At 52.9% G+C, this 24685-nt stretch overlaps 1 protein-coding gene across 1 annotated transcript in view; it reads right to left on the reverse strand.

The window, feature by feature from the left end:
* Positions 1 to 7086: 7086 nt before the first annotated feature.
* Positions 7087 to 24685, reverse strand: part of Ass1 (argininosuccinate synthase 1) — a 50573-nt gene continuing 32974 nt past the window's right edge. Inside the window, exons 13-16 of the mRNA XM_028884657.1 lie at positions 19347 to 19478; positions 13340 to 13496; positions 8748 to 8813; positions 7087 to 7368 (exon numbers count right to left, since the gene is read on the reverse strand). Coding sequence (XP_028740490.1) covers positions 7323 to 7368; positions 8748 to 8813; positions 13340 to 13496; positions 19347 to 19478 — 401 coding nt within the window. The 3' untranslated portion in view covers positions 7087 to 7322. The remainder of the gene's footprint in view (positions 7369 to 8747; positions 8814 to 13339; positions 13497 to 19346; positions 19479 to 24685) is intronic.

Here is a 24685-nt window from a genome sequence, read left to right on the forward strand (position 1 = left end):
TGGCTGTCTCTCCTTGCTTGCCTGCCCAACCACAGCACAAGGCTGGACCTGTGGTCCACATGGGAGTCACCACACAAGTTCACTCTCTGTACCACTGAGGAGAGCGGAGGTACACAGCCTCCTTCCTTCTTTTTTTTTTTTTTTTGGTTTTTTCGAGACAGGGTTTCTCTGTGTAGCTTTGCGCCTTTCCTGGAACTCACTTGGTAGCCCAGGCTGGCCTCGAACTCACAGAGATCCGCCTGCCTCTGCCTCCCGAGTGCTGGGATTAAAGGCGTGCGCCACCACGCCCGGCTTCCTTCCTTCTTGTATTCATTCACCAAGCCCTGCACATTCATTCACTCATTCACTGAACCCTGTAGGTAAGCAAGAGGCCCTGCCACGGGGCTGCTGGCCTCTGTCCACTGTCCCAACTGCCTTGTGTGGCCCTCTACATTTCTGAAAGGAGGTAAGTATTTTCCTTTCATTCCCTTTCTTTAATAAGCTGATGTCAACAATACTCCGTGAGAGCAGAGAGCCCACCGGGACACTGGAAAGGTCCTGGATGCGGATTCCACCAGCTGTCCCAAGTCCTATACATGCTGCTGTACATATGCATGTGTGTATATGTGCTATATTATACATGTGCAGGTATGCCTGGGCTTGTGTGCACATACATTTACATGTGTGTTACGTATGTGGACATGTGCTTGTGTACATGTTTGTACGTGTATATTAGGTACATACATGCTGGATCTGAACAAAAACTAAGCCTGTTTTCTGGTTGACATAGGAATGTTTGGTGATTCCCAGGGGTAGCAGGGCCTGGAGAAGGAGTCTGACTGTTGGCTTGGACACAGATGCCCAGACACAGATTCAGAGGGTGACTCCTCCTCTCCCTGTGTGACTCCTCCTCTCCCTGTGACTCCTCCTCTCCGTGTGACTCCTCCTCTCCCTGTGACTCCTCCTCTCCCTGTGTGACTCCTCCTCTCCCTGTGACTCCTCCTCTCCCTGTGACTCCTCCTCTCCCTGTGTGACTCCTCCTCTCCCTGTGTGACTCCTCCTCTCCCTGTGTGACTCCTCCTCTCCCTGTGACTCCTCCTCTCTCTGTGTGACTCCTCCTCTCCCTGTGACTCCTCCTCTCCCTGTGTGACTCCTCCTCTCCCTGTGTGACTCCTCCTCTCCCTGTGACTCCTCCTCTCCCTGTGACTCCTCCTCTCCCTGTGACTCCTCCTCTCCCTGTGACTCCTCCTCTCCCTGTGACTCCTCCTCTCCCTGTGACTCCTCCTCTCCCTGTGTGACTCCTCCTCTCCCTGTGTGACTCCTCCTCTCCCTGTGACTCGACTCCTCCTCTCCCTGTGTGACTCCTCCTCTCCCTGTGACTCCTCCTCTCCCTGTGACTCCTCCTCTCCCTGTGTGACTCCTCCTCTCCCTGTGACTCCTCCTCTCCCTGTGTGACTCCTCCTCTCCCTGTGTGACTCCTCCTCTCCCTGTGTGACTCCTCCTCTCCCTGTGACTCCTCCTCTCCTGTTGACTCCTCCTCTCCCTGTGTGACTCCTCCTCTCCCTGTGACTCCTCCTCTCCCTGTGTGACTCCTCCTCTCCCTGTGACTCCTCCTCTCCCTGTGTGACTCCTCCTCTCCCTGTGACTCCTCCTCTCCCTGTGACTCCTCCTCTCCCTGTTGACTCCTCCTCTCCCTGTGACTCCTCCTCTCCCTGTGACTCCTCCTCTCCCTGTGACTCCTCCTCTCCCTGTGACTCCTCCTCTCCCTGTGACTCCTCCTCTCCCTGTGTGACTCCTCCTCTCCCTGTGACTCCTCCTCTCCCTGTGTGACTCCTCCTCTCCCTGTGTGACTCCTCCTCTCCCTGTGTGACTCCTCTCTCCCTGTGACTCCTCCTCTCCCTGTGACTCCTCCTCTCCCTGTGACTCCTCCTCTCCCTGTGACTCCTCCTCTCCCTGTGACTCCTCCCTCCCCCCCCCCCCCCCCCCCCCCCCCCCCCCCCCCTCTCCCTGTGACTCCTCTCTCCCTGTGACTCCTCCTCCTCTCCCTGTGACTCCTCCTCTCCCTGTGACTCCTCCTCTCCCTGTGACTCCTCCTCTCCCTGTGACTCCTCCTCTCCCTGTGACTCCTCCTCTCCCTGTGACTCCTCCTCTCCCTGTGTGACTCCTCCTCTCCCTGTGACTCCTCCTCTCCCTGTGACTCCTCCTCTCCCTGTGACTCCTCCTCTCCCTGTGTGACTCCTCTTCTCCCTGTGACTCCTCCTCTCCCTGTGACTCCTCCTCTCCCTGTGTGACTCCTCCTCTCCCTGTGACTCCTCCTCTCCCTGTGTGACTCCTCCTCTCCCTGTGACTCCTCCTCTCCCTGTGACTCCTCCTCTCCCTGTGTGACTCCTCCTCTCCCTGTGTGACTCCTCCTCTCCCTGTGACTCCTCCTCTCCCTGTGACTCCTCCTCTCCCTGTGACTCCTCCTCTCCCTGTGTGACTCATCCTCTCCCTGTGTGACTCCTCCTCTCCCTGTGTGACTCCTCCTCTCCCTGTGACTCCTCCTCTTCCTCTTCCTTTGTGACTTCAGCCAATGCTTTATCTTTCAGAACTTCAATTCTTTGGGGGGAAAATTGAGCCAGGTATAGTTGGCGCACGCCTTTAACCCCAGCACTCAGGAGGCAGAGGCAGGCGGATCTCTGTGAGTTCGAGGCCAGCCTGGGCTACAAAGCAAGTTCCAGGAAAGTCAGGGCTGTTACACAGAGAAACCCTGTCTCAAAAAACCAATAAAACAAAACAAAACAAAACCCCACAGTCAAAGCAAACAAACAAACAAAGCCAGGTGTGGTAGTGCTTGGCTTTGATTCCAGCAAGCAGAAGCAGAGGGAATCCCTGAGAGTCTGAGGCCAGCCAGGCAGCTACATAGTGAGACCCTGCCCCAGAAACAATTTAATAAATTAATTAAAATTCTGACTTGGAGAGATGGCTCAGTGGTTAAGAACATATATTGCTCTTAAAGAGGACCCAAGTTTAGTTCCTAACATTCTTGTTTAGGGGTCACACCTGCCTGTAACTCCAGCTCAAGGTGACCTGGCACCTCTGATCATGTACACACACACACACACACACACACACACACACACACACACACAAACACACAGAGACACACACACACCACACATACACACTTAAAATAAGAAGGTAAATCTTTAAAAATAAAATGAAATTAGAGGCAGCAAATTTAACAGAATATATGGGAGACTTGCACTTTGAAAATTATGTAGTATTGCCATACGGTGGTGGTGCACACCTTTAATCCCAGCACTCAGGAGCCAGAGGCAGGTGGATCTCTATGAGTGTGAGGCCGAGTTCCAGGACAACCAGAGCTGTTATACAGAGAAACCCTATATTGAAAAACAAAAAATGAAATGATGTCGTATTAAGGGGAGTTTATGATGAAGTATACCATGTTCATGGACTGGGGAACTTACAAAGATGGCAACTGTTCAAATTGACCCATTTTTTAATGCAATGCCAAACAAAATACTAGTAGAGTCTTTGAAGAAATTGGCAATATATTTTTAACATTCATATGGAAAAGCTAAGGATCTGGAATAATAAAAAAAAATCTTGAGAAGTAATAAGGTTGGAGCTGTATGCTACCTAACTTCAGGATTTACCACAAAACTACAATAATCCAGTCAGAGTGGTTTTTGTCAAGGACTGCAATATAAATGAGTGATGAAAAAACAGAGAATCTGGGGCTGGAGAGATGGCTCAGAGTTTGAGAGCACTGGCTGCTCTTCCAGAGGTCCTGAGTTCAATTCCCAGCACCCACATGGTGGCTCTCAACCATCCGTAATGAGATCTGGTGCCCTCTTCTGGCCTGCAGGGACACATGCAGGCAGAGCACTGTACACATAATAAATAAATCTTAAAACAACAACAACAAAACAAAAACAGAGAATCCAAAAATGGACCTGTGGCCAGGACATTGATTAATTTGTTTTGTTTGTTTGTAATCCTGGCTGTCCTGAAAACCTTGTTCTGTAAACCAGGCTGGCCTCGAACTCGTAGAGATCCAGCTGCCTCTGCCTCCTCTTCCCAGTGCTGGGATTAAAGGCGGGTTCCATCAGACCTGGCTGGTGATTGATTTTTGACAAAGACACAAAGCTGATTTAATAGGTTTTGTTTCTTTGCTTTAGGTAAGGTTACACTATGCAATGCAGGGTAGCCTTGAGCTGTGGAGAAGTCTAGGCTGGTCTTGAATTTGAGATTGTACTCCTCTGCCTTCTAAGTGCCAGCATTACAAATTCGTGCTACCATGTCTAGTTGGGAAAGGACAGATTTTATTTTCAATTAATTAATTAGTTTTTATGTATATGTGTGTGCCTACTTGTTTGTATATGCACTCTATGTGTGTGGGGGGTAGTGGGTAGGGCTGGGTATGTAGCTCTGTGGTAGAGTTTAGATGTAAGAGATCTTGAATCCAATGCCCATCAATCCTAGAAATATGTTTATCTTTTAACTACATAACTGCAGAAAACATTATAAAAACAGAACAAACATGAATGGAAAAGGAACAGGGGAAATATAAGCAGCGTTTGGAACTGGGTGATGGTAAGCTCATGTCTAAACATCCGAGATGCTGAGTGAGCCGGGCTCTGGTCTACACAAACATCCGAGATGCTGAGTGAACCAGGCTCTGGTCTACACACACATCCGAGATGCTGAGTGAACCAGGCTCTGGTCTACACACACATCTGAGATGCTGAGTGAGCCGGGCTCTCGTCTAAACATCCGAGATGCTGAGTGAGCCAGGCTCTTGGTCAATGGTTGAGTAGCCTTTGGCAAGTCATTTTCTCTTGCCTTGCAGTTGCCTCCTCTGTGGGGCGGAGATGAGAGCATCTAGCTCATGATGCCCCATGGTAATGCTGTGAGATCATGTTGACTGGTTTGCCTGTCTCCTGAGCCATTGAGCACCTGGCTGGCAGGCGTGCCCCACCACACCTAGCCGTGTGTGTGTGGGTGGGTGGGGGTTTGCAAAAGCGATGCGTCATGGTGATGGAATCATTCATTGTTAACATGGGCATTTGCAATCAAAGAAGTTTGCAAGAACTCCAGTGGACAAAGGCGGCTGTGTGGAGATTCCCAAGGTGCAGAGCCAGGCTGGGCTCTGAGCAGCTGATGTTTGAGTCTTCCCAGTGAAGATGCTCCGGGGCCGATGACATGGCTCAGTGGGTAAAGGTGCCCGCTGACAAGCCTGACAAGCTGAGTTTGATCGACTCCTGCAAGCTGTCTTCTGACTTCCACGTGTGCACTGCCACATGAGTGCATCCCCATAATAAATAAATGTAAACTTAAAAAAGATAAAACAAAACAAAAACCTCCCTTTCCAAGGCGAGGAGACACGGGGTGACTAATAATCCGGAACAAGTTTCAGCAGCTTACTTAGAAGATGTACTGGCAAGCCCAATGGCTCCTCCTGTCTTCCCCTCCCGGGTGCTGGGATGGCGGGCAGGCTGCCAGGCTTTTTACCTGGACTCTGGGGGGCAGGCTGCCAGGCTTTTTACCTGGACTCTGGGGATTCGAACTCAGAGCCTCACTTACATGCCAGGCACTTTATGCACTGAGCCATTTCCCCAGGCCCTCTCTCCCTGCTTTTCCCGGCTCCCAGAGTACTAAGCACTAAGGTGACTTGTCTTTACTTCTGACCAGGCATGTGGGCTAACTCCTGGGGCTAAGATTCAGCCCAGGGGTCTAGCCACTTTGGGATGTGATTTGTGGGCTCTAGAGAATCATGCAGCCTGGGTGCCACAAAGGCCCTTAAATTCTGCACCTTCCTCTCTTTCCAGGCTTCTCTGAAGCCACTCAGCTGTGCTGGGGACTTTTGATGTGGTGTCTACAGACAGGAGTTTCAAGCTGAAGAGGTGGCAATGTGTTCTCAAATACATCAACTAAGGTAAAGTGACGGGACCTCAGGTGGTTGGGTGCTGCCTGCCCCAGGAGGGTACTGGCTACTGACTGCCTGCCCCAGGAGGGTACTGGGTACTGACTGCCTGCCCCAGGAGGGTGCTGGGTACTGACTGTCTGCCCCAAGAGGGTACTGGGTACTGTCTGCCTGCCCCAGGAGAGTACTGGGTACTGACTGCCTGCCCCAGGAGGGTACTGGGTACTGTCTGCCTGCCCCAGGAGGGTGCTGGGTACTGACTGCCTGCCCCAGGAGGGTACTGGGTACTATCTGCCTGCCCCAGGAGGGTACTGGGTACTATCTGCCTGCCCCAGGAGGGTACTGGGTACTGTCTGCCTGCCCCAGGAGGGTACTGGGTACTGACTGCCTGCCCCAGGAGGGTACTGGGTACTGACTGCCTGCCCCAGGAGGGTGCTGGGTACTGTCTGCCTGCCCCAGGAGAGTACTGGGTACTTTCTGCCTGCCCCAGGAGAGTACTGGGTACTGTCTGCCTGCCCCAGGAGAGTACTGGGTACTAGGTACTGTCTGCCTGCCCCAGGAGGGTACTGGGTACTGACTGCCTGCCCCAGGCGGGTACTGGGTACTAGGTACTGACTGTCTGCCCCAGGAGGGTACTGGGTACTGACTGCCTGCCCCAGGAGGGTGCTGGGTACTGTCTACCTCAGGAGGGTACTGGGTACTGTCCGCCTGCCCCAGGAGGGTACTCTGTGTTCTTTTTTTTTTTTTTTTTTTTTTTTTTTTTTTGCTGGAGGAGAGAGGGGATCCACCCCCATTCCCAGTGATAAGCAAGTTCTCTGGCAAAGGTGAACTTCCACCACACTTAGAAAATACAAAAGTTGGGGGTGTGTGGAGAAATGTCTCAGTGGCTAAGAGCGTAAGAGTGCTTACTGCTCTTGCAAAGGACCAAGTTGGGCTCTCAGCGTGCATGCCTGATGGCCCACAATGTCCTGGAGATTCAACGCTTCAGAGATCTGTGGGCACCTGCACTCATGTGCACCCCACTCCCAGCATGTGCGTGTGAGTGCATGTGAGTGCGTGTGCACATATAGATATATGCACATATATACCTATATACACATACATATGGCATGAAACATTGAAGGAAACACAAGGCTGGGCTAGGATGGGCACGCATGCACGCAGGCAGAGACAGAGACTGACGTACGTAACTTCTTTTAATTGTCATTTTAGCTCTCTGCAGCTGCCCCCCCTCCCCTCCCCTCCGATGACCACTTTGGTAGGCTAGAGGGGACTAGGGAACAAAGCCTGGGGGGGGGGGGCGCAGCAGCCCAGTCAGGTGGGGGAGAACACGCCACAGTTACAAATTCATCACAACAATTAGCGCGGAAGCCTGGGAGAGCTGCAGAGCGGGGAGGCTCCTCTTTGTCAGGGTCTATTTGCTGGTGACCTTGCTCTGAAGGCGATGGTATTCCTTCAGCCTGTAAACCAGATGGAAAACAAAGAAAAATGTAATTTCACAATAACAACATGCGCGCTGTTCAATTAATTCAGGCAGGATGGGGCGGTCGGGGCAGCTGTTGTTAAGATGTGTGTGAAGTTGTCTTTTTCCTCCGTCTTCTCTCCTGCGCCAGCCTCCCCTGGCTCCTCCAATCAGGATAATGTAATTAATTTATCAGGGGGGGAGAACATTGTTTGTCATTGTTGAAGATAAAGCATTTAACAGGCAATAGGAGAAATGAAGAGGCCATTATGTTCTGGGCCATTTCAAAAGGTTTATGGGGTTATAAACCACAGACGAGCAGGAGGCAGAAGGTGGAGGGGCCTGGGAGGTCTGGCTGCAGAGAGGTCTCTGCAGACCCGGGGTGGCTCCAGGGAACCCAAGGCATGCTGCCAGAGCAAGGAGAGGCCACCTCTGCCTTCCTGACACAGCCTCATGAATCACGAGCTAGCAATGGAAAACCCAGAGTTGGTCTTCCCACCTGACTCTGTGTGACTCCAGGCAAGTTACTGAACCGTTCTGGGCCTGTGTCTGGGGAACTTTCAAATTCTCTGTAATTATTAAGATAAACTAGGGGCTGGCAAGATGGTTCAGTGGGTAAAGGTGCTTGCTGCCAAGCCTGGAGGCCCGAGTTTGATCCCTGGGGCCCACATGGTGGAAGTGAGAAGTGCCCCTCGAAAGTGGTCTCTGACTTCCATATACAAAAGCATACCCATAAATATAACAAAAATTTCAAGAAGAATGAAAGTGAACTAGAGAAGAGCCCAGGAGCAGCTGTGACGATGACCGTGCTTGTGTCTTTGGGCACCCCAGCCCTGGGCAGAGGGCAAGCTGCTGGGCACTGCTGTATACCAGCATCTTCAGCTGTGAGCCCGATTCCCATCGGCTGCCATGGGAACCTCACTGCACCCTGAGGCAGGGACACCTCACACTCCCTTGATCCACCTGGACTGGGAAGGGGTCTGTCTGTGCCCGGGTCCAAGTAACTTCAGGTATTGCATATGACTCCCAGGCCTCAGTGACTTGCTGCCCTGACGTCCAGCTAGAGGACAGTATCGTAAAGATTCTTTTGCCCTTCAGGCCATTTCCCCATCTAGTCTGTCCAGTCTAGGAGCTCCGTGTTCTTGTGGCTGGAGGCATTAGGGCAACTGCTAGAGGCCAGGGCAGAATCAGGGAGTCAAATGTCCAGGCCCCTCAGATCCTGTTGGCGATCAGGCCCTGCTGAGAATGGAGCTGGCTGGGTCGGGGAGCTACAGGCAGATGGACAGGAACATGGCGTGTGAAGGGTCAACGTCACATTAGACCCTGCTGCCCATAGCTGGAGACCTGTGATGATCAGCTCGGTCTAGAGTCTCTCACCTGAGCGAGTTGATGTTGATGAAGCCCGTAGCATCGATGGGTTCGTAATCGCCCTGTACGTTCATGCTGCAAGGGAAGACAGAGCTTAGCAGCGCCCAGCCACTCCCCGCCAAGTCCCTTCTCTACTCAGCTCATTCTGGGAGCTCTGTCCCGGGTCAGGTGTCAGGCTGGCAGCTGATGGCCAGGTAGCACCCAGAAGCCTCTACCCCGAGTGCAAAGAAGCGCCAGGTTGAGCCCCAGCTTGGCTAACTCTGGCCCTGTGAATTCCTCTTGCCATCGGGAAAGTGAGGTCCTCTACAGAGCCAGGGTCTGAAACGGACTATAACATCCAATGTTTACAAACTGGAGCAGACGGGGTGGGGGGGGGGGCTTTCTGGAGCCGAGGGAGGCTGGGGGGCACTCACAGCATGGAGTCCCACAAGTCACCTGGCTTGTCGAACCATGCAGACTTTACAGAACCATCCTGGCACCCAGACACCCACGTCTGACAGTATCTGTCACCTGCTTTGGACTCAGCAGAGCTGCCCACCCTCTACAGTTTCCACCACAGCAGCCATCCTCTCTGGCAGCCATCCAGGTCTGGCGACTGTGCCTGCCAGCCATCTCAGAGGACACAGGGAAGCACACAGGTTCCCGGGGCTGAATATGCACCTTGGGAATGTGAACACCAGTGCCTCTCATCATTGGAAAGGTTTCACATGAAGTCATGGAGCTGGAACATGGCAAGCACTTGCTGTGACTGACATCCCACTCTTCCATTCATTCATTCATTCATTCATTCATTCAGGCATTTATTAAGCACTCTTGGACCAGTTGGACCAGGACAGAGAAAGCAAGAATAAGACAAGAATATCACATACGCCAGGCAGTGGTGGCGCACGCCTTTAAATCCCGGCACTCAGGAGACAGAGGTGGGCGGATCTCTGTGAGTTCGAGGCCAGCCTACAGAGAGTTCCAGGACAGCCAGGGCTACATAGGAAAACCCTGTCTTGAAAAACAACAAACAAACAAACCAAGAACAACAAAGGAGCGTCACATGCTGCAGGTACAGCCACTGCTGTCACCCAGCACCTGGGTAAGTTCGGGTTTGGGGTCCCTGCAGTCCCAGCCACCCTTAATGTCCATGCCACTCTTAATCAGGCCCTTGTCCTTAGTCTGGCACAGTACCAGCCTCACAACAAAGCAATCTCAAGGCTCTTGAGGACAAGGAGGTGGCCTGTCCCCTCAGGAGCCCTCTCCAAAGAGCTAAGCCTGGAAAGCAGGTGAGAAGTCCCTGCCACCATGAGACTGAGGCCACGCCTCTGGTTCTCTGGAACACTTTCCCCCTGCCTCCTGTTTTTAGTGGCCCAGGGAATGAACCCAAGACTTTGCACATTCAAGGAAAGTTTTATACCACTGAGCCACACCTCCAACTCAACGGTGGACCTTTTCTAAGAACAAATGGGAGCCAGGAATGGTGGCACTCACCTATGACCCTAGCACCAGGGTTGAGAGGTAAAAGCTAGCCTAGGCTAACCTACCTAGCAAAACCCTGTCTCTTCACCTTCATCTCCCCCTAAAAAACAAGTGGAATCTCTGTACATGTCCCACGGGGGCCTTGAGTTTTGACCTTGCTGTTTTTCTGGTCCTGAAGTCACTCTAGGCTCTGCCCTCCATGACCTCTCTCCTGTTTTCCCCCCTTCTTCTCCAGAGTTCCCTTTGGGGTTTGGGTCCAGATGACACCAGGAGCTACCTGTGACCAGTGTCAGGGGGAGAGGATGCCAGGCTTGCACTGGGCTTCCTTCATTATGCCTATGTAGTCAGCAACAGCTAGTCTAGAGCAGGGCACCAACCTATGCACTTACATTCAACAAACCTTGCTAACCTGGGTGCACTCGAGGGTGCTGGGAACACACAGGCTTAACATCGCTTGCTCTCTACCTGCTGTCAAGCAGGCTCTGGAGACCCGGCCTCACCCCTGAGCAAAGCCCTCCCCTTTAGAAGCTCTCCTGTACTCGGATGTGGGAGCAGGCTGGCTGCTGAGCCCCTCCCTCACCTGGGCCATAGGGTCTCCCTTCCCTTCACCTCCCTGTCTCCCAAGTCAAACAAACTCTACATCACAATCCAGCACTTTGGAGGGAGAGGCTGAAGGACAGGAGTTCAAGGTCATCCTTACACCGAATCTGTGGAGAGTCCAGCTACATAAGACCTCATCTCAAAAACAAACAGAAACAACAAAACCCTCCCCCAAGCCGGTTTCTAAGACAAGCTGGACAAACGGCTCCAGGAGTCCTGCAGAGGGGGCCCCATCAAGGACAGACCTGCCCCATGAGGCTGCCCAGAGTCCCGAGCAGGGCTTATTTGGGAATGGAAAACCTCTTTTTCAAATAGTGCTTTGGTGTGGGGGGGTGGGGTGTGGAAGCAGAGTTTACAATGATTTTTTTACCGCCTCTGACGGTCTACAGAAAAACCTCTGTGCTTTTATTTTTGCTCACTCGAGTGGCTCTGACCTGCTCTATAATTACATTACTTTCTACCTACTGCGCCCGGCATTTCCAGCTCGGCTACCTCTCGCAGCTTCCTCGCTGGTCCCTGTGACGCTGTCACTCAAGGGCTTTCAAGTCAGCGATGTAGAAATCAAAAAGAAAAGGGAAATGGTCGGAGACACAGTGAGAATAACTGCTTCTGCTTTTCTCTTTTCCCCCCTTTCTCTTTTCACTTTATTCATTTAATCTCCCTGAGTGAGACTGTAAGGTTTAATGAAGGGTTGGGCAGATTATTAGAGGCTGTTCATTTGGAGGGGGAGGGGAGAAAGAGCCAGAGAGAGAAAGAGAGAAGATAATTTGACATTTACCCCGACTGATCTAAACTGATTCGGTTATATTTATGGCTTATAAAGTGTTTGGAAAGGCTGAAGTGGGGGAAGAAACTCAACCTGGCCGAGGGGGGAGGAGAGAAATAATATTGACTGCCAAACAAAACTCGTCCTTTAATTCCAAGTGGTCCCCGGGAGGGCAGGGCAGGCAGGCCTTGGCTGAGCAGCTGGGGCTCTGGTCCTCCTCAGGTAGCTCTGTCTGTTCCTGTGGGTTTGTCACCATCCATAGCCTGGCCAAGTGGTGCCCTGGGGCGGGGGGTGGCTGGGCTTCTCAGAGCACGCTACCCTCAGTCACAAGAAAACCTGCGTCTCCCTTGTCTCCCAAGTCAAAACAAATTCCAGGCATGGATATGGAGGATGATTAGAAGGCGCCGGCTCAGCCAGCTCCCTGTCTGTCACAGTCACCCTGTGCTTGGTCCTCCCAGAAGGAAGCTCCTCCAGGCTCCGTCTCAGTTCCCTGCTCATCTCCCTCTGCCCTAGGTGGCCTCTTCTGTCCACAACCTCAGAGAACAACAGGTTTGAGACTCTCCAATGTCACTCCATTCTGTACTCATTGTCCAAAAGCAGACAAGATGGTTCTCCTGGGCTCTCGAGAAGACTCCCACGCAAGGTACGTCTGAGTCTCCTCAGCACTCACTCCCTTACAGCTGGGGTGTGGACCAGTGGCAGAGCACTTGTCTGGTGAGTGTGAAGCCTTGGGCTCCACCGGCACCACAGAGGGGAAATGCAGCCCCCTCCCCACCCACACCCCCTCATCCCCAGGGTGTTTCTGCACCCTGACATCCTCCTCATCCAGGGCAACTCCTCAAGATAGGTTGACTCAATCTGCTTTTTTGAGATCACCAACCCAGTCTAGCCTGCTAGCATTTCTCACGGGCACTCTTGTGACCCCCCCACCCCCAGTGTCCACCCTCAGTGTACATGCCATGAAAACCCATTCTTCAGAGCAGACACAAGGACCTGGAGATCTGCCCTTCTCCTTATTGTCTGGCTCAGTCTCACAGCCTGGCTCCTTAGTTTCCTCTCTCCCAGGTGTCCCTGCGTGTCTGAATTCTTCGAAGCCCTTCCTGGGCCTGGGCTCAAAACCAGACGTGCTGCCCCTGGAATACTCTAAACCCTCCAGGCGAACTCCTGTCAAGGAAGCTGCTCTACAGTCTAACTTTTATACCCAGTCAGACTATCTTCCTCTTTTCCAATTCTGAAATTTTTCCTAATTCCACATTTCAGCCTGCCTGGCTCTCTTTTTCCTTTCTTTCTTTCTTTCTTTCTTTCTTTCTTTCTTTCTTTCTTTCTTTCTTTCTTTCTTTCTTTCTTTCTTTCTTTCTTTCTCTCTCTCTCTCTCTCTCTTTCTTCTTCCTTCCTTCCTTCCTTCCTTCCTTCCTTCCTTCCTTCCTTCCTTCCTTCCTTCCTTCCTTCCTCCCGATCCTCCTGCTTCTACCTCCCGAGAGCTAGGATGATATCACCACCACACCTAGTTTGTGCGGTGCTGGGGCTGAAACCCAGGACTTCATGCATGCTAGGCAGGCACGCTACCAACTGAGCCACAACCCTAGCTCAGCACTTGATCATTTGATTGACACTTCTCTCCCCAAACGGCCTGTTGTAGGGTCCCTGATGTTACAGATATGTGTCCATTGTAACCTTCTCCCTGGTCCCCCACCTTGACATGAAATCAACGCAAATGTGCTGGGAAAGCTGCCCAGACAAGACTGGATGGGCTGAGGCACGAGGAACCTACCTCACCAGCTCTTCGTTGTACAGTGAGAGGGGAGACTCCCGGCCAAGGATGTACACCTGGCCCTTGAAGACGGACACCTGTACCTTCCCTTCCACCCGCTCCTGGGACTTGGCGATGCAGTGGCGGACAAATTCACACTCAGGGCTGTGCCAGAAACCTGTGGGGGGAAACAACGCTGTTGTGGAGGGCTCCTGCTGCACCTCAGGCCAGGGCAGGGAGGATGGGGGTACAGGAGGAGAACCCCAGGCCTTACCCTGTGGTGGCTTGGGGCTCGGGTCTGCCTTACTCACCTGTGAGCACTGGCATGTGTCATTGCTAATTAATTGAGGAACCCACTCTTGTGTCCCCATCCCATAATCTTGCAAGGGATATGTAGGTCAAGAAGTGACCTCCTTGTCCCCCAAAGGCAATCACTGCAGAAGGGTCAGGAGGAGGAGGAGGAATACCCCTACTTCACGCACAGACATGTACAGGAGTCACAGAAAGACCCTGGCCCCGACCCATGAGTGCTCCATTTTGCTGAGGAAGATAGGGGTCCTCAGACAGGGCTCAGAGGCACATGCCGCGGGGCTAAGAGGGTATCCAGGACTGTCACCCTGGTTTGTGGGCGGACAGGCCCTGGGGCTCTGTGGTCTTCAGCTGTTTCCCTTCTGCAAAGTGGGACTAACACAGCCCTGAACGTGCAGCCCTGCACCCAACAACACTGTTTATGTGACGCTGCCTTGGGTGGTGTCCTGGCCAGGCCCCTGGACTGTTCTCTCTGTTCTGTGAATATTATCAAATGTACATTGTCAGTTCACAGACAACCTTACAGCCCAGGGACAACAACTCAGAGACCCTGTATTTCCACAGAAGAGGAGGAGGCTCAAGAGAGCAAGCAGTTTGCCCAAGCTGACAGGTGAGTGGGACCTGGATTTGGCTAGGGGGTGCTGCCTGTTTCCTGGATGATCTGCTGCCAGCCGCAGGAAAACGTAATGGAGTCCAGCTACTATCACAAAAGCTACTACTGGGAAAGGTCAAGGACTTTTCCAAAGGTCAAAGCATGGCTTAAGAAGTCTTGGTGATGTTTTAGCTTTTGTACATATATCAGCCAATTCCTGCAATGATTTCCTTGTATGCTATGTATGCTTCCAAGAGCTCCTAACAGTGTATTCTATCTGAAATACCTATCAAGCATCCAAGGCCAAACGATCTCCCGAATTAAAGCAAATTAAGCTCAGACCCTCCTTTCTTACACAGCCTTAGTGGTATTTATACTAACATTTTAGATATTAACTGATTTCAGCTCTCAGTTGACCTCCTCCTTTACCACTCCCCTTTTGGGTTGTAAAAGAAAGCCTGGTGGTCACTGCCTGAGGAGAACTCTTCTCTGCCTTTATGACCCTGTAAGAATTCAAGCCTGGTGACCTTGCTTTAGCGAGAGCACTGCTGTTGCATGGGTATAGAACTGTAAAGCTCAGACTGAGGGAGGATTTTGACTGGAGAACTAGATGGAGAACTAGAAGAATGAGATGGAAGATGAGGAAGAGCCAGATGGGGAAGAACGAGATGAGAAAGACCGAGATGGGGGCAGAACTAAGATGAGAGAATTCAGACAGAACTTAGAGGGGACGGCAGATAAAGGTAGAGAGAAATCGGGCAAGAAAGGAGCTGGGCACGAGAGCAGAACTGAAGCTGTGTAGATAGGATTTTATCCAGAGGAATAAAGTAGATGGACCAAGAGCTCGGTGTTCTTAAGATTCTTTTCCCACAGAGTATTCCTGCCGTTAGTCGAGTCTCTGCTGGGCCCCGGGAAGGAAACTCAAGAGGCAGGACCTCAAAAGTTTCCAAAAATTATGAGCGCTTTCCTCTCTGACTAGACCGTCCATCCGCTATGCACGTGGTGTTGAGGGGACCTAAGTACCCTTCCTTCCCGCAGAGCCCACTGTCCTTTAGGAGAGAGCAGGGGGCCCAGGACCAAGGGACAGCAGGTGGCCGGCCCTAGTCAGGACTGGGGGAGGGGCAGGCTAAGCACAAGGTTTTTGAAAGAGCCAGGAAGATGAGCCCACCTGGGCAGCTGTGGGGCCAGATGGCCTGCGATCTCCTACCCTGATAAGATGGTAGGTCAGCAGGGCCCAGCTACTGTTAGAGGCCTAGATGGGGCACCACAGGGAAGAGGTAGGCTCAGTGTGTGTGTGTGTGTGTGTGTGTGTGTGTGTGTGAGAGAGAGAGTGTGTGTGTCTGTGTGTGTGTGTGAGTGTGTGTCTGTGTGTGTGTGTGAGAGAGAGAGAGTCAGAGAGAGAGTGTGTGTGTGTCTGTCTCTGTGTGTGAGAGTGTGTGTATCTGTGTGTGTGTGTCTCTGTGTGTCTCTGTGTGTGTGTGTGTGTGTGTGTGTGTATGAGAGAGAGAGTCTGTGTCTGTGTGTGTCTGTGTGAGAGAGAGTGTGTGTGAGTGTGTGTGTCTGTGTGTGTGTGAGAGTGTGTGTGTGTGTGTGTGTCTGTGTGAGAGAGTGTGTGTGTGTGAGAGTGTGTGTGTCTGTGTGTGTGTGAGAGAGAGTCAGAGAGAGAGTGTCTGTGTGTGAGTCTGTGTGTATCTGTCTGTGTGTGTGTGTGTCTGTGTATCTGTGTGTCTCTGTGTGTGTGTGTGCGTGTGCAATGTTCTGGCTTGTAGAGGTTGGGGAGAGCCAGGCAGGGAGATAAGGGTTTAGATCTTTAGCCTCCACGGCCTGGCTGTGTTAGTTCACAATCCACTTCTACCCTGACACAGGGTACACCTCCTCAGGACTGCTCTTCAGGGATGTGTGGATTCAGTGAGAAATTAACTCTGCTGTTTTGACACCGTGACCTCTGACAGCCCCTCCCTGTACACAGGGAGACAGGTCCAGAGAAGAAAAGGACCTGTCCAAAGTCACTCCAGCTCTGATGGAGTACTTCTAAACCAGGGCCTTTAAAGGCACATTGGACTCTTTGGGAGAGGACCCCCCCTGCCCCCCCAGCTCTGCGTCCTGCCTGCTGTCTGCTTTTCTCAATTGGGATAATTAGCCCATTATGCGCCAAGGCTGGAGGCAGGTGGAGATGGCGCTGTAGATAGGAGGGGGCAGAGAGCAGAGCCACTGGCCCTGGCTTCATCTTGTGATCTGTGTCTATAGCCCACAGGGGTCTTTGGCTCAAGTTTCTTGTCCCAGTGGAGCCAGCCTGAAATGGGCCAGTGGGCCCGGTCCCATGGAGATCCTGCATGTCCAGGCCTGTGATGCACAGTGGGAGGGGCTTGGGGCTGAGCTGCAGAGGGCTCCCCTCTCCTAGGCCCAGGACACAGGGTCTTTTCTGATGGGGACAAGTAACTGTTCAAGGTGTACATTACACCCATTTCCATGTTGAGGACAGGCAAGGGGGCCCCACTTCTACTAGGTGAGCTACAGCTACCAAATAAGATGCTCCACCAGTCCCCCTCAGGGTCCTGAAGATGGATCTGGAAGAAGAGAGTATCCTGAACCCCATGTAGCCAGTAAGGAAATCTGCAAATGGAGAGGATAGAAGGAGATAGCCGGGCAGACCCAGGCACACAGAGACAGGGGGACAGCGGCCCTGGAACCCTGTGAATCCAGGAGCAGGACTTCCTGTCTGCTCCAGTCCTCTCCATTTGTGCCCTGAGGCCACAGAAAGCAAAGTGTCAGGGTATGAACCAGGAGTGACCAGTGTGGGGGGGGGCGGGCGGCGGCGCTCGGAGATCCCAGCATGTCTTAGGCCTGGCACCTTTGAAATTTACAGGAGGGGAAACTGAGGTTCAGAGACTAAGACCATAAGCAAAGCCTCCCAGCTCCCACACTAGAAATCACGCCAGGCCTTAGTCACGTAGCACTTGCTGGCACATAACTTGTCCCAGACGCACAGTGTATCCATGCCCTTGGCCCTTGGACTGGCCATTCCTGCTCTTCAGATAAGAGAGCCGAGGAGCAGAGAGGGTGAATGACAGCACCCAGCTAAGCTGGGTCTACGGCCTCTCTCCTTCCAGCGAGGCACCAGTCAAGCAGCACTCTGGACTGCCGGAGGGCTGGCTTTGACCTCTGCAGACAGCTGGACATCACAGGACGCGGGCAGAGTTGATATTAGCAGTAACGACCTGGCCTAAGCCTTGCTCCCTGCCTTGCTCCTCTCTCCACTCCAGGGTTTTGTTTCCTTTGAAAGCTCCTAATCGCTCAGCCTCATTTTGGGATTTACAGGGCCCATTGCTGGCTGACAGGGCAGAGCCTCAGCCCAGGCACGGTGCCTACAGCAGGGCCTCCTGTGCATGTCACAGCACCCAGCGCTGAGTCAGTTCTTGCTAGCAGTTTCCCAGGTCCTATGGGTGTGACCCTGAACCTGGCTGGCTTTTGAAAGCCTGCCTGTCTCAGGCTCAACCATTGTAAATTATCAGCCATAAAACCTTTGATTAAGTATCTTTGTCTGCCTGGGCCTCAGTTTCCCCACCTCTGTGCAGCCAAGGTTAGGGAATACTCATCAGGTGCCTAGCCCAGTGCCAGCAGAATGGTGACAGATGCTGACTCTGTGGGACCCCGGAAGCACCCCCCCTCTGTCCTCTGCCTGGCCCAGCCCTCAGGGATGCCCCCTGGGCACTCAGGCCAGGTGCTCTCAGTTCTCCCCCACACCCTGCCATGTCTTAATGTCAATCCCACTTTGTAACCAAAATCCACCTCTCAGCACTGAGATCCCGCCGAGCCAGTAGGGAACAATGATATTTAAACACCTGTCTGTACCTGGAGAGGGGGAGACTGGGCTTCAAAGCTGCTGAGAACAATGGTAGCAGAAGGAATGCCAGCCAATCGAGCCAGCGCGCTCTCCTGAGACCCTGGGATGAATTCCAGCAGGCCTGGGAGAATGGGGATGGGACAGGCGTGGCCAGAGGGCTCAGCCAGGTGGCTCTGATGACTGACATCCTCTATCCAGACATCCAGACCCCGGTCCTCGGAGTTGCCAAGGTTGGTGGTAGGCAGCAGCCTGTCTTCCAAGAGGCTGCCTGATAGGATCCCCCAAACTAGAGGGGTGCCAATGTTATAGACAAGATCAGAAAATGGCTCCTAAATATGAGTGTGGGTGTGCGTGTGTGTGTGCAAGCGAGCTTGGGTTGTAAGTGTACAACGGCACACTCAGCCCGGGTTTTGGTCTCACTGTGTAGCCCAGGCTTGCCTCAAGCTGTAGATTAGAGTGCTGGGATGACAAGCTTGAGTCACCATGCCCAGTACCACGTCACTGTTAGAGCTGTGTGCACCCTCAGGTCTCAGCCACCGCAGCTCAAATAGCTGTCACAGACCACAGGGACATGAAGGCTCTGTTCCTTGGAACTATTTATGGATTTGAATTTCATATAATTTCTTTATGTTATGAAAGTTTTCCCCCCTTTCCAACTATTTAAAAGTTAAAAACAAAAACAAAACCAACTTAAAATGGTCCTTAGCTCATAAGTTGCAGAAAAATGGGCAGCAGGTTAGGGCTGCCAGGGCCTGCAGCTTAGAACCCTACAATGAAGATTGTCTGGAAGATGGGACCGCCCATGTGGGCACTCACGTCATCCGCTGCTCGTCCCACATTGGAGCTTAGTAAGGAGCATCTCCTATGGACAGACTAACAGGGCTCCCCCACCCCCTTGCTTCCTTATCTGTAAAATGAGCTGCAGACTGCCTGGGAGGCTTGTGGGAACATTTCGGGTTGTCCATGCATCCAGCCAATACCTGGGACCTGTTGGGTTCAGGCTGGCTGGCTAACATTTCTCTGACACTGTAACGGATACAGCGGAACACCTCTGGAGGCTGGCACGTCTCCCTTGGCACCCACGAAAAGGCCAATCCCACTGTCCCTTCCTCTCCCTCACCCTGGGTCCAGCCTCGACACCCTTTCACTTACACTTCTGAGTTCTGAAGGAGATGATGGTGTGTGGGGCCAGAGGGAGGAAGGTGTGGCTGGTGGGAGAAAAGGCCTGAGTCCTCCGGGGAGGTATGGGTGGGGCTCCGGGGAGAGCTGGGACTCGTACATACCCGTGTAGACAAGCTCTGCGAATTTGAGGCCCAGGCCCTGCTTGATTTTGCGCACTTCCCGATCCATGGTGAAGGCCTCTATGTCTAAATGAGCGTGGTAAAGGATGGTCCCTGCTGGGGTCTCGTAGATACCTAGCCATTTTTCCAGGCAGGGGGAGAAAGAGAAAAAAAGAAAGAAACACATGAAACCCAAACTGTCAGCGAATGACAAAAAAAAAAAAATAATAATGACTCGTCTGACAGGAGACAAGCCGGTCGGACCCATTCTCTCCCAGCTTGCTGCAAAATGTGTCTGTCATTATGTTCATGCTGGGGCCACGACAGTCCACTCCGCGGCTTGTGGAGAAAATGTCTAGATGCCCCCCTTTGAAGAGGCCCTCAGACGCAGGAAATGACAGGGTTTCCGAGCAGCGCACCCCCTCCCCAATGCATGCCCACCGGCCTGCAGTTGAAAACCTGTAATTAAACCAACTACGGTGGAGCCCAGGGCCCCAAATATCCCTTCCTCCCTTCCACCGGGGAGTCAGGGGGGGAGGGACTGCTGCGCGCACACACACACACGTGAACACGGAAGTACACACATGTCGCGGGCAGCTCTGTCTCTCTCTCTCTCCAGAGATCGTTGGGGTTGCTTAGGACTTGAGCAGTGGTTCCACTGTACAGATGGGGAAGCTGAGCCCCTGAAAGTGGACTTGCCAGAGAGGGGATGGAATCCAGGCCCCTGATCCCTGACCCACTGGTGTGGCCTGCTGTCTTGTGGGTCAGCTGGCCACAGAGAACAACACCCAGGCCAGGGGAAAGGAGGTCGCTCAGGTCCCCTCCTGTCATCTCACCCAGCTGCAAAACACCTGACGGTCTCCTCCGAGGTGACAGGGTGGCCCCAGCTGAGCAGTGAACCAGAAGTTCCCCTCAGCAGCACCATGCTCCTCTACCTGAGGCACGGAGTCACCAAGAGGCACGGCTGTGCCTGTTCGGGTGCCAGGCCCTATCCTGGTGCAGCCTTGGACAAAACCTGTGTGCACTGTCCCGACAGAGGAGGAGGGCAGCAGCATGGCATCCCCGTGAACTGGGTCCAAAAGCTCCCTTTCTCTTCGCCACATGATGCTGAAGAGGCAGCTTTCTAGTTGTCCTGGCAACTCGCCACCATCTTTCCACCCTGAGACTTTGTGCACACGTGTGCACCAGCACCATTCACCACTGTTCACAAAAGCCCAAAGTTGAAGTGACTCAGGCTGTCTCCTACATGGCCTGTGTGACCCAGCCACAGTGCCAGGCTAGCCAGTTCTACCAAGCACTGAGGAGGCTGATTCCAAGTCTAGCCTGGGCTCCATTATGAGCCGTACTTCACAGACAACCACCAGAGCTGGCCTGAGGCTCTGTGGCACAAAGTTTGCCTAACATGCCTGAAGCCCTGATCCTGGCTCCACCCCAGCCCCGAATAAACTGGTGTAATAGAACAAGACTGTAATCCAAGTACTTGGGAGGTGGAGACAGGAGGATCAGAAGTTCAAGGTCATCCTCAGCTACATAGCAAGTTCAAGGCTAGCCAGGAGATCCAATCTCAAAACAAATGAAGACTGCCAAATGAAATAAGCCTGTTCTACAAGGCCAAATCCTGCATACCTCCAGTTTCAGATGTGTAAATAGCGGGTGGCCGCTGGGGGGCAGGATGCATAGAGGCACAAGGGACAAGTATTTAAAGGGGACGGCGTTTCAGTTTGGGACGATGAACAAGTTCTCCGAAAGTAAGGTGGTGATGGACATGTGCTAATGTCACACCAGGCTGCACACCTACAGTTAAAATGGGATGTCTGAGCTGGGAGTGGTGGCGCACGCCTTTAATCCCAGCACCCAGGAGGCAGAGCCAGGGGGATCTCTGTGAGTTTCAAGCCAGCCAAGTCTATATAGAGAGTCTCTGTCTCTGTTTCTCTCTCTCTCTTTTTTTTGGTTTTTAGAGACAGTGTTTCTCTGTGAGTTTTGGTGCCTGTCCTGGATCTTGTTCTGTAGCCCAGGTTGGCCTTGAACTCACAGAGATTAGCCTGGCTCTGTCTCCTGAGTGCTGGGATTAAAGCCGTGTGCCACCACTGCCCGGCAAGACTCTGTCTTAAACAAACAAACAAAAAGATAGTCATGTTGTCTTTATTTTTACACACACACACACACACACACACACACACAGCTATCCCATCGTACTTGTGAGGCTGCCATTCTAGGCAATCTGCTCCACCTTCCTGAATCTACCTGTAACCCCACTCCCCACCACACCCCCTGATGTCCTCACGTGTGTGCACAAGACCCCCGGCCTCGTCACTGCCGTAGCAACGTCCAGATCGGCAGAGGCAGCTGGAGGCAGTGACAGGCAGGGTGACCAGAAAAGCTGCTGCTGTCAGCCTGAGGTCAGAGGACCCAAGACCCCAGCAGGGAAGAGCAGGTCCTGGCGGCACACGCCCGCAATTCCAGCACCAGAGGCAGAGGCAGGTGGTGGAGGCTGTGAGTTCAAGACTGCCTGGGCTACAGAGGACAACCGTGTCCAAAAACAGCAACCAGTGGACGGTAACTACAGAGAAAACCAACAAGCAGGTGGGAGACGCTTGCCTGGCATTCACCCTGGGTTCCGTTCTCAGTACTGCAACCCCCTCCCCAACAATTCTGGTAACTTTTTGAGCTGGATGTGCTGTTCCACACCTGTAATCACAGCACTCGGGAGGCTTGGAGGTAGAAGCCAGAGGATCAGAGTTCAAGGCCAGCCTGGGTTACCTGAGATTCTGTCTCAAAAAACCAAAACCCAACAACACAATGCTCAGCGAAGAGGTTAAAGTCATTGGTTGGGGCAGAGTGGCCCCACCTACCAGAGTCTTTGGAGTCACCAGGAAAGGCCCAGTGGCCCAGCAGGCTGTTTGGAAAGACAGATGCAGGAAGTACCTGCCTCCAAAATGGCCGGGATAAAATAAGGTCAAGGCAGCTTCTGTCACCCCAGGAACACCAACAACACGAGAAAGCGATTCCCATGGCCTGTGGTCACCTCTGGACACAGAGCAGGCGCTAACACTAAGGCAGCAGGGCCTGTGGTCATCCGACTTTGTATACTTGGAGAAGCCTGTCCTCACAGGCTATAGACATATAGACACAGGTGGTGGCAGCATCCCAGGCCTGAGGCCGCCACGTTTTCAAGTCCTAGGGACCCAGGTGCCCTCCCTGCACTCTCTCTTTCCCAAGCCACTGGGGACACAGCCCAGCTGTCCGTCCAGGGCTGGAGGTGGAACCGGAAGTCTTGGCCACTTAACGTTGCACCTTGGTCCCTCAGCATCCTCTGGACCCAGACAGAGAAAACGGGAAGTTGCTAAGTAACTGTGGTCTTACACACTACCTCTGACACACGTCCTGAGAGCAAGCCTCTAGATTCACAACCTGTCCTGGCACCTGGAGAGAAACACTCAGGTGTCTCTCAGCATCACCCGCAACAGTCCAGGGGGAGGAGAACACAGGCGGTGTCTGGGGAGCCACCAGTCACCCAAGGTGTGACAGGTACTGTCCAGCTGCAGGTGTCCCCTGGGAAAATGAGGCCAGCGGCACCAGCGAGCAGGCGGAAGGGCGGCAGAACCCGTATCCCCTAGAGCTCTGGGCACCAGCCTCCTGGTTGTCAGCCTGCAGCCGAAAGGTCACAGGCGTGCAGCAAAGTCCCAGTCAAGGGACGCCAGCACCGTTAATACTCCTGATCCCACCATTTCAGGTGGTCTGAAAGTTAATTGTGACTGATCAAAAGGCTTGGTTTTAGCTCTCTTTTGCGTGTGTGTGTGTGTGTGTGTGTGTGTGTGTGTCCATGCATTTTAAAGCTATCCCCTCTCTTGACAGGGGTAGGGAGTACAGATGATTTCTATATTTCTTCCGGAAAAAAAAAAATCAGTGACAGAAACCTGATTCTAAAAGACTATGGATTTGGGGCTTTTGACAGTCGGCATACAAACCACCGTGCAAAGAGCAGGAAATGACAGCTGAGCCAGCGCTGCTGTGGAATAGACAACAGACATCTTCAGGGTGACACGCACCGCAGCTCCAAGTGTCTATTTTCATCTCCCCGTGTTTACGGGGAAGACAGAGGTGTCAGCAGCCCTCTGTGGAGCAGCTTCAATCACACCCTAATTACCGCCAGGAAAGGGGGGTGGCTGGGGAGGCCAAGGAGCTGGAGTGGTGGGGGGCGGAGGAGAGTGGACCAAGAGGAAGAGGTGGGGACCAACCACACAGCTGCAGCAGCTCAAATTCTTGTCGGTTCCCAAGACTGCCGGTTGGCTTGGGCTGAGAAATGTGGTAGAACTGAATAGACTACAAAATCTGCAGGAGTCAGGCTATGGGCTAGGGTGCTTGGACCAGAGGCTCTGGCATCCAGGGGAAGGGGTTTGAGGAGGTGGACAGGATAGCGGGACTTAGAGGACAGACTGACTGGAGCCCCAAGGCTCCTTTTTTAGGTACCAGGGCCAAGGCTGGAGGTGGTTGCCATGGTGATGAGAGGCAAGTCAGGGTGGGAGTCTAAGCTATTCTCTAGGCTCTTGTGCCCAGGTGGCCCGTCCTGTGGATCAGATCAGATCTCTGAGACTAGGCATCTCTGACCTGCTGGGCTGGGCCTCCTGCTTCACACCTCTCCCCTTGTGGTCTATCTGTAATGTTCCACATGAGCACAGCTCTGGGAGGGCTGGACAGACGGGCAGGGTGGCTGGATAAAAGGTCAAGTGTGTTACTCTCAGAAATGAAGTTCAGGGGGCAAGTGGGAGAGAGAACGGGAAGAGAAAGACAGAAGGAAGGAAGTCTGCAAGAGAAGAGAGCTGACCAGGCCTGGTGTGGGGACCTGGGGGTGGGGGGCAGTGTGGGGAGAGGGGGTGGGTGAGCAGCCATGAAGGGAAGACGAGGCCAGGTGGGACAGGGCAGAAGAGGAGAGAAGCCTTGAGAGCCAGGCAGGCAGGAGGGACAAACACAGCCAGGAGGCTGCTTCCCGGGCTCCCTCCTGCCTGCCTCCTCCTTCTCCTCCCCACTGATTTCATTTACTTCACTTAATTAGGCCCCCTCCAGAGTTAAAAAGATAACGTGAATAGCCATAATACAGCAAAGCCACACCATCTGAGGCTCCCGCCTCCGCCCTCAGTCCCTGACCCTGTGGTTCCCCACAAGGGTCTTCCAGCCGGACCACCTAGACCCAGGTTGCTGATGCTGCCCAATTCCCCATGCTCCTGCCCCCTAAGAAAAAAAAACAGACGATTAATGAACGCCAATTACCAGCTTTGTAAAATCAATACAAATGACATTTCCCCCACATACACCGAGATCCGGAAAACCCCAGCTCTGCCCTC

This window comes from Peromyscus leucopus, chromosome 4 (assembly GCF_004664715.2).
Source record: "Peromyscus leucopus breed LL Stock chromosome 4, UCI_PerLeu_2.1, whole genome shotgun sequence".
NCBI lineage: Eukaryota > Metazoa > Chordata > Mammalia > Rodentia > Cricetidae > Peromyscus > Peromyscus leucopus.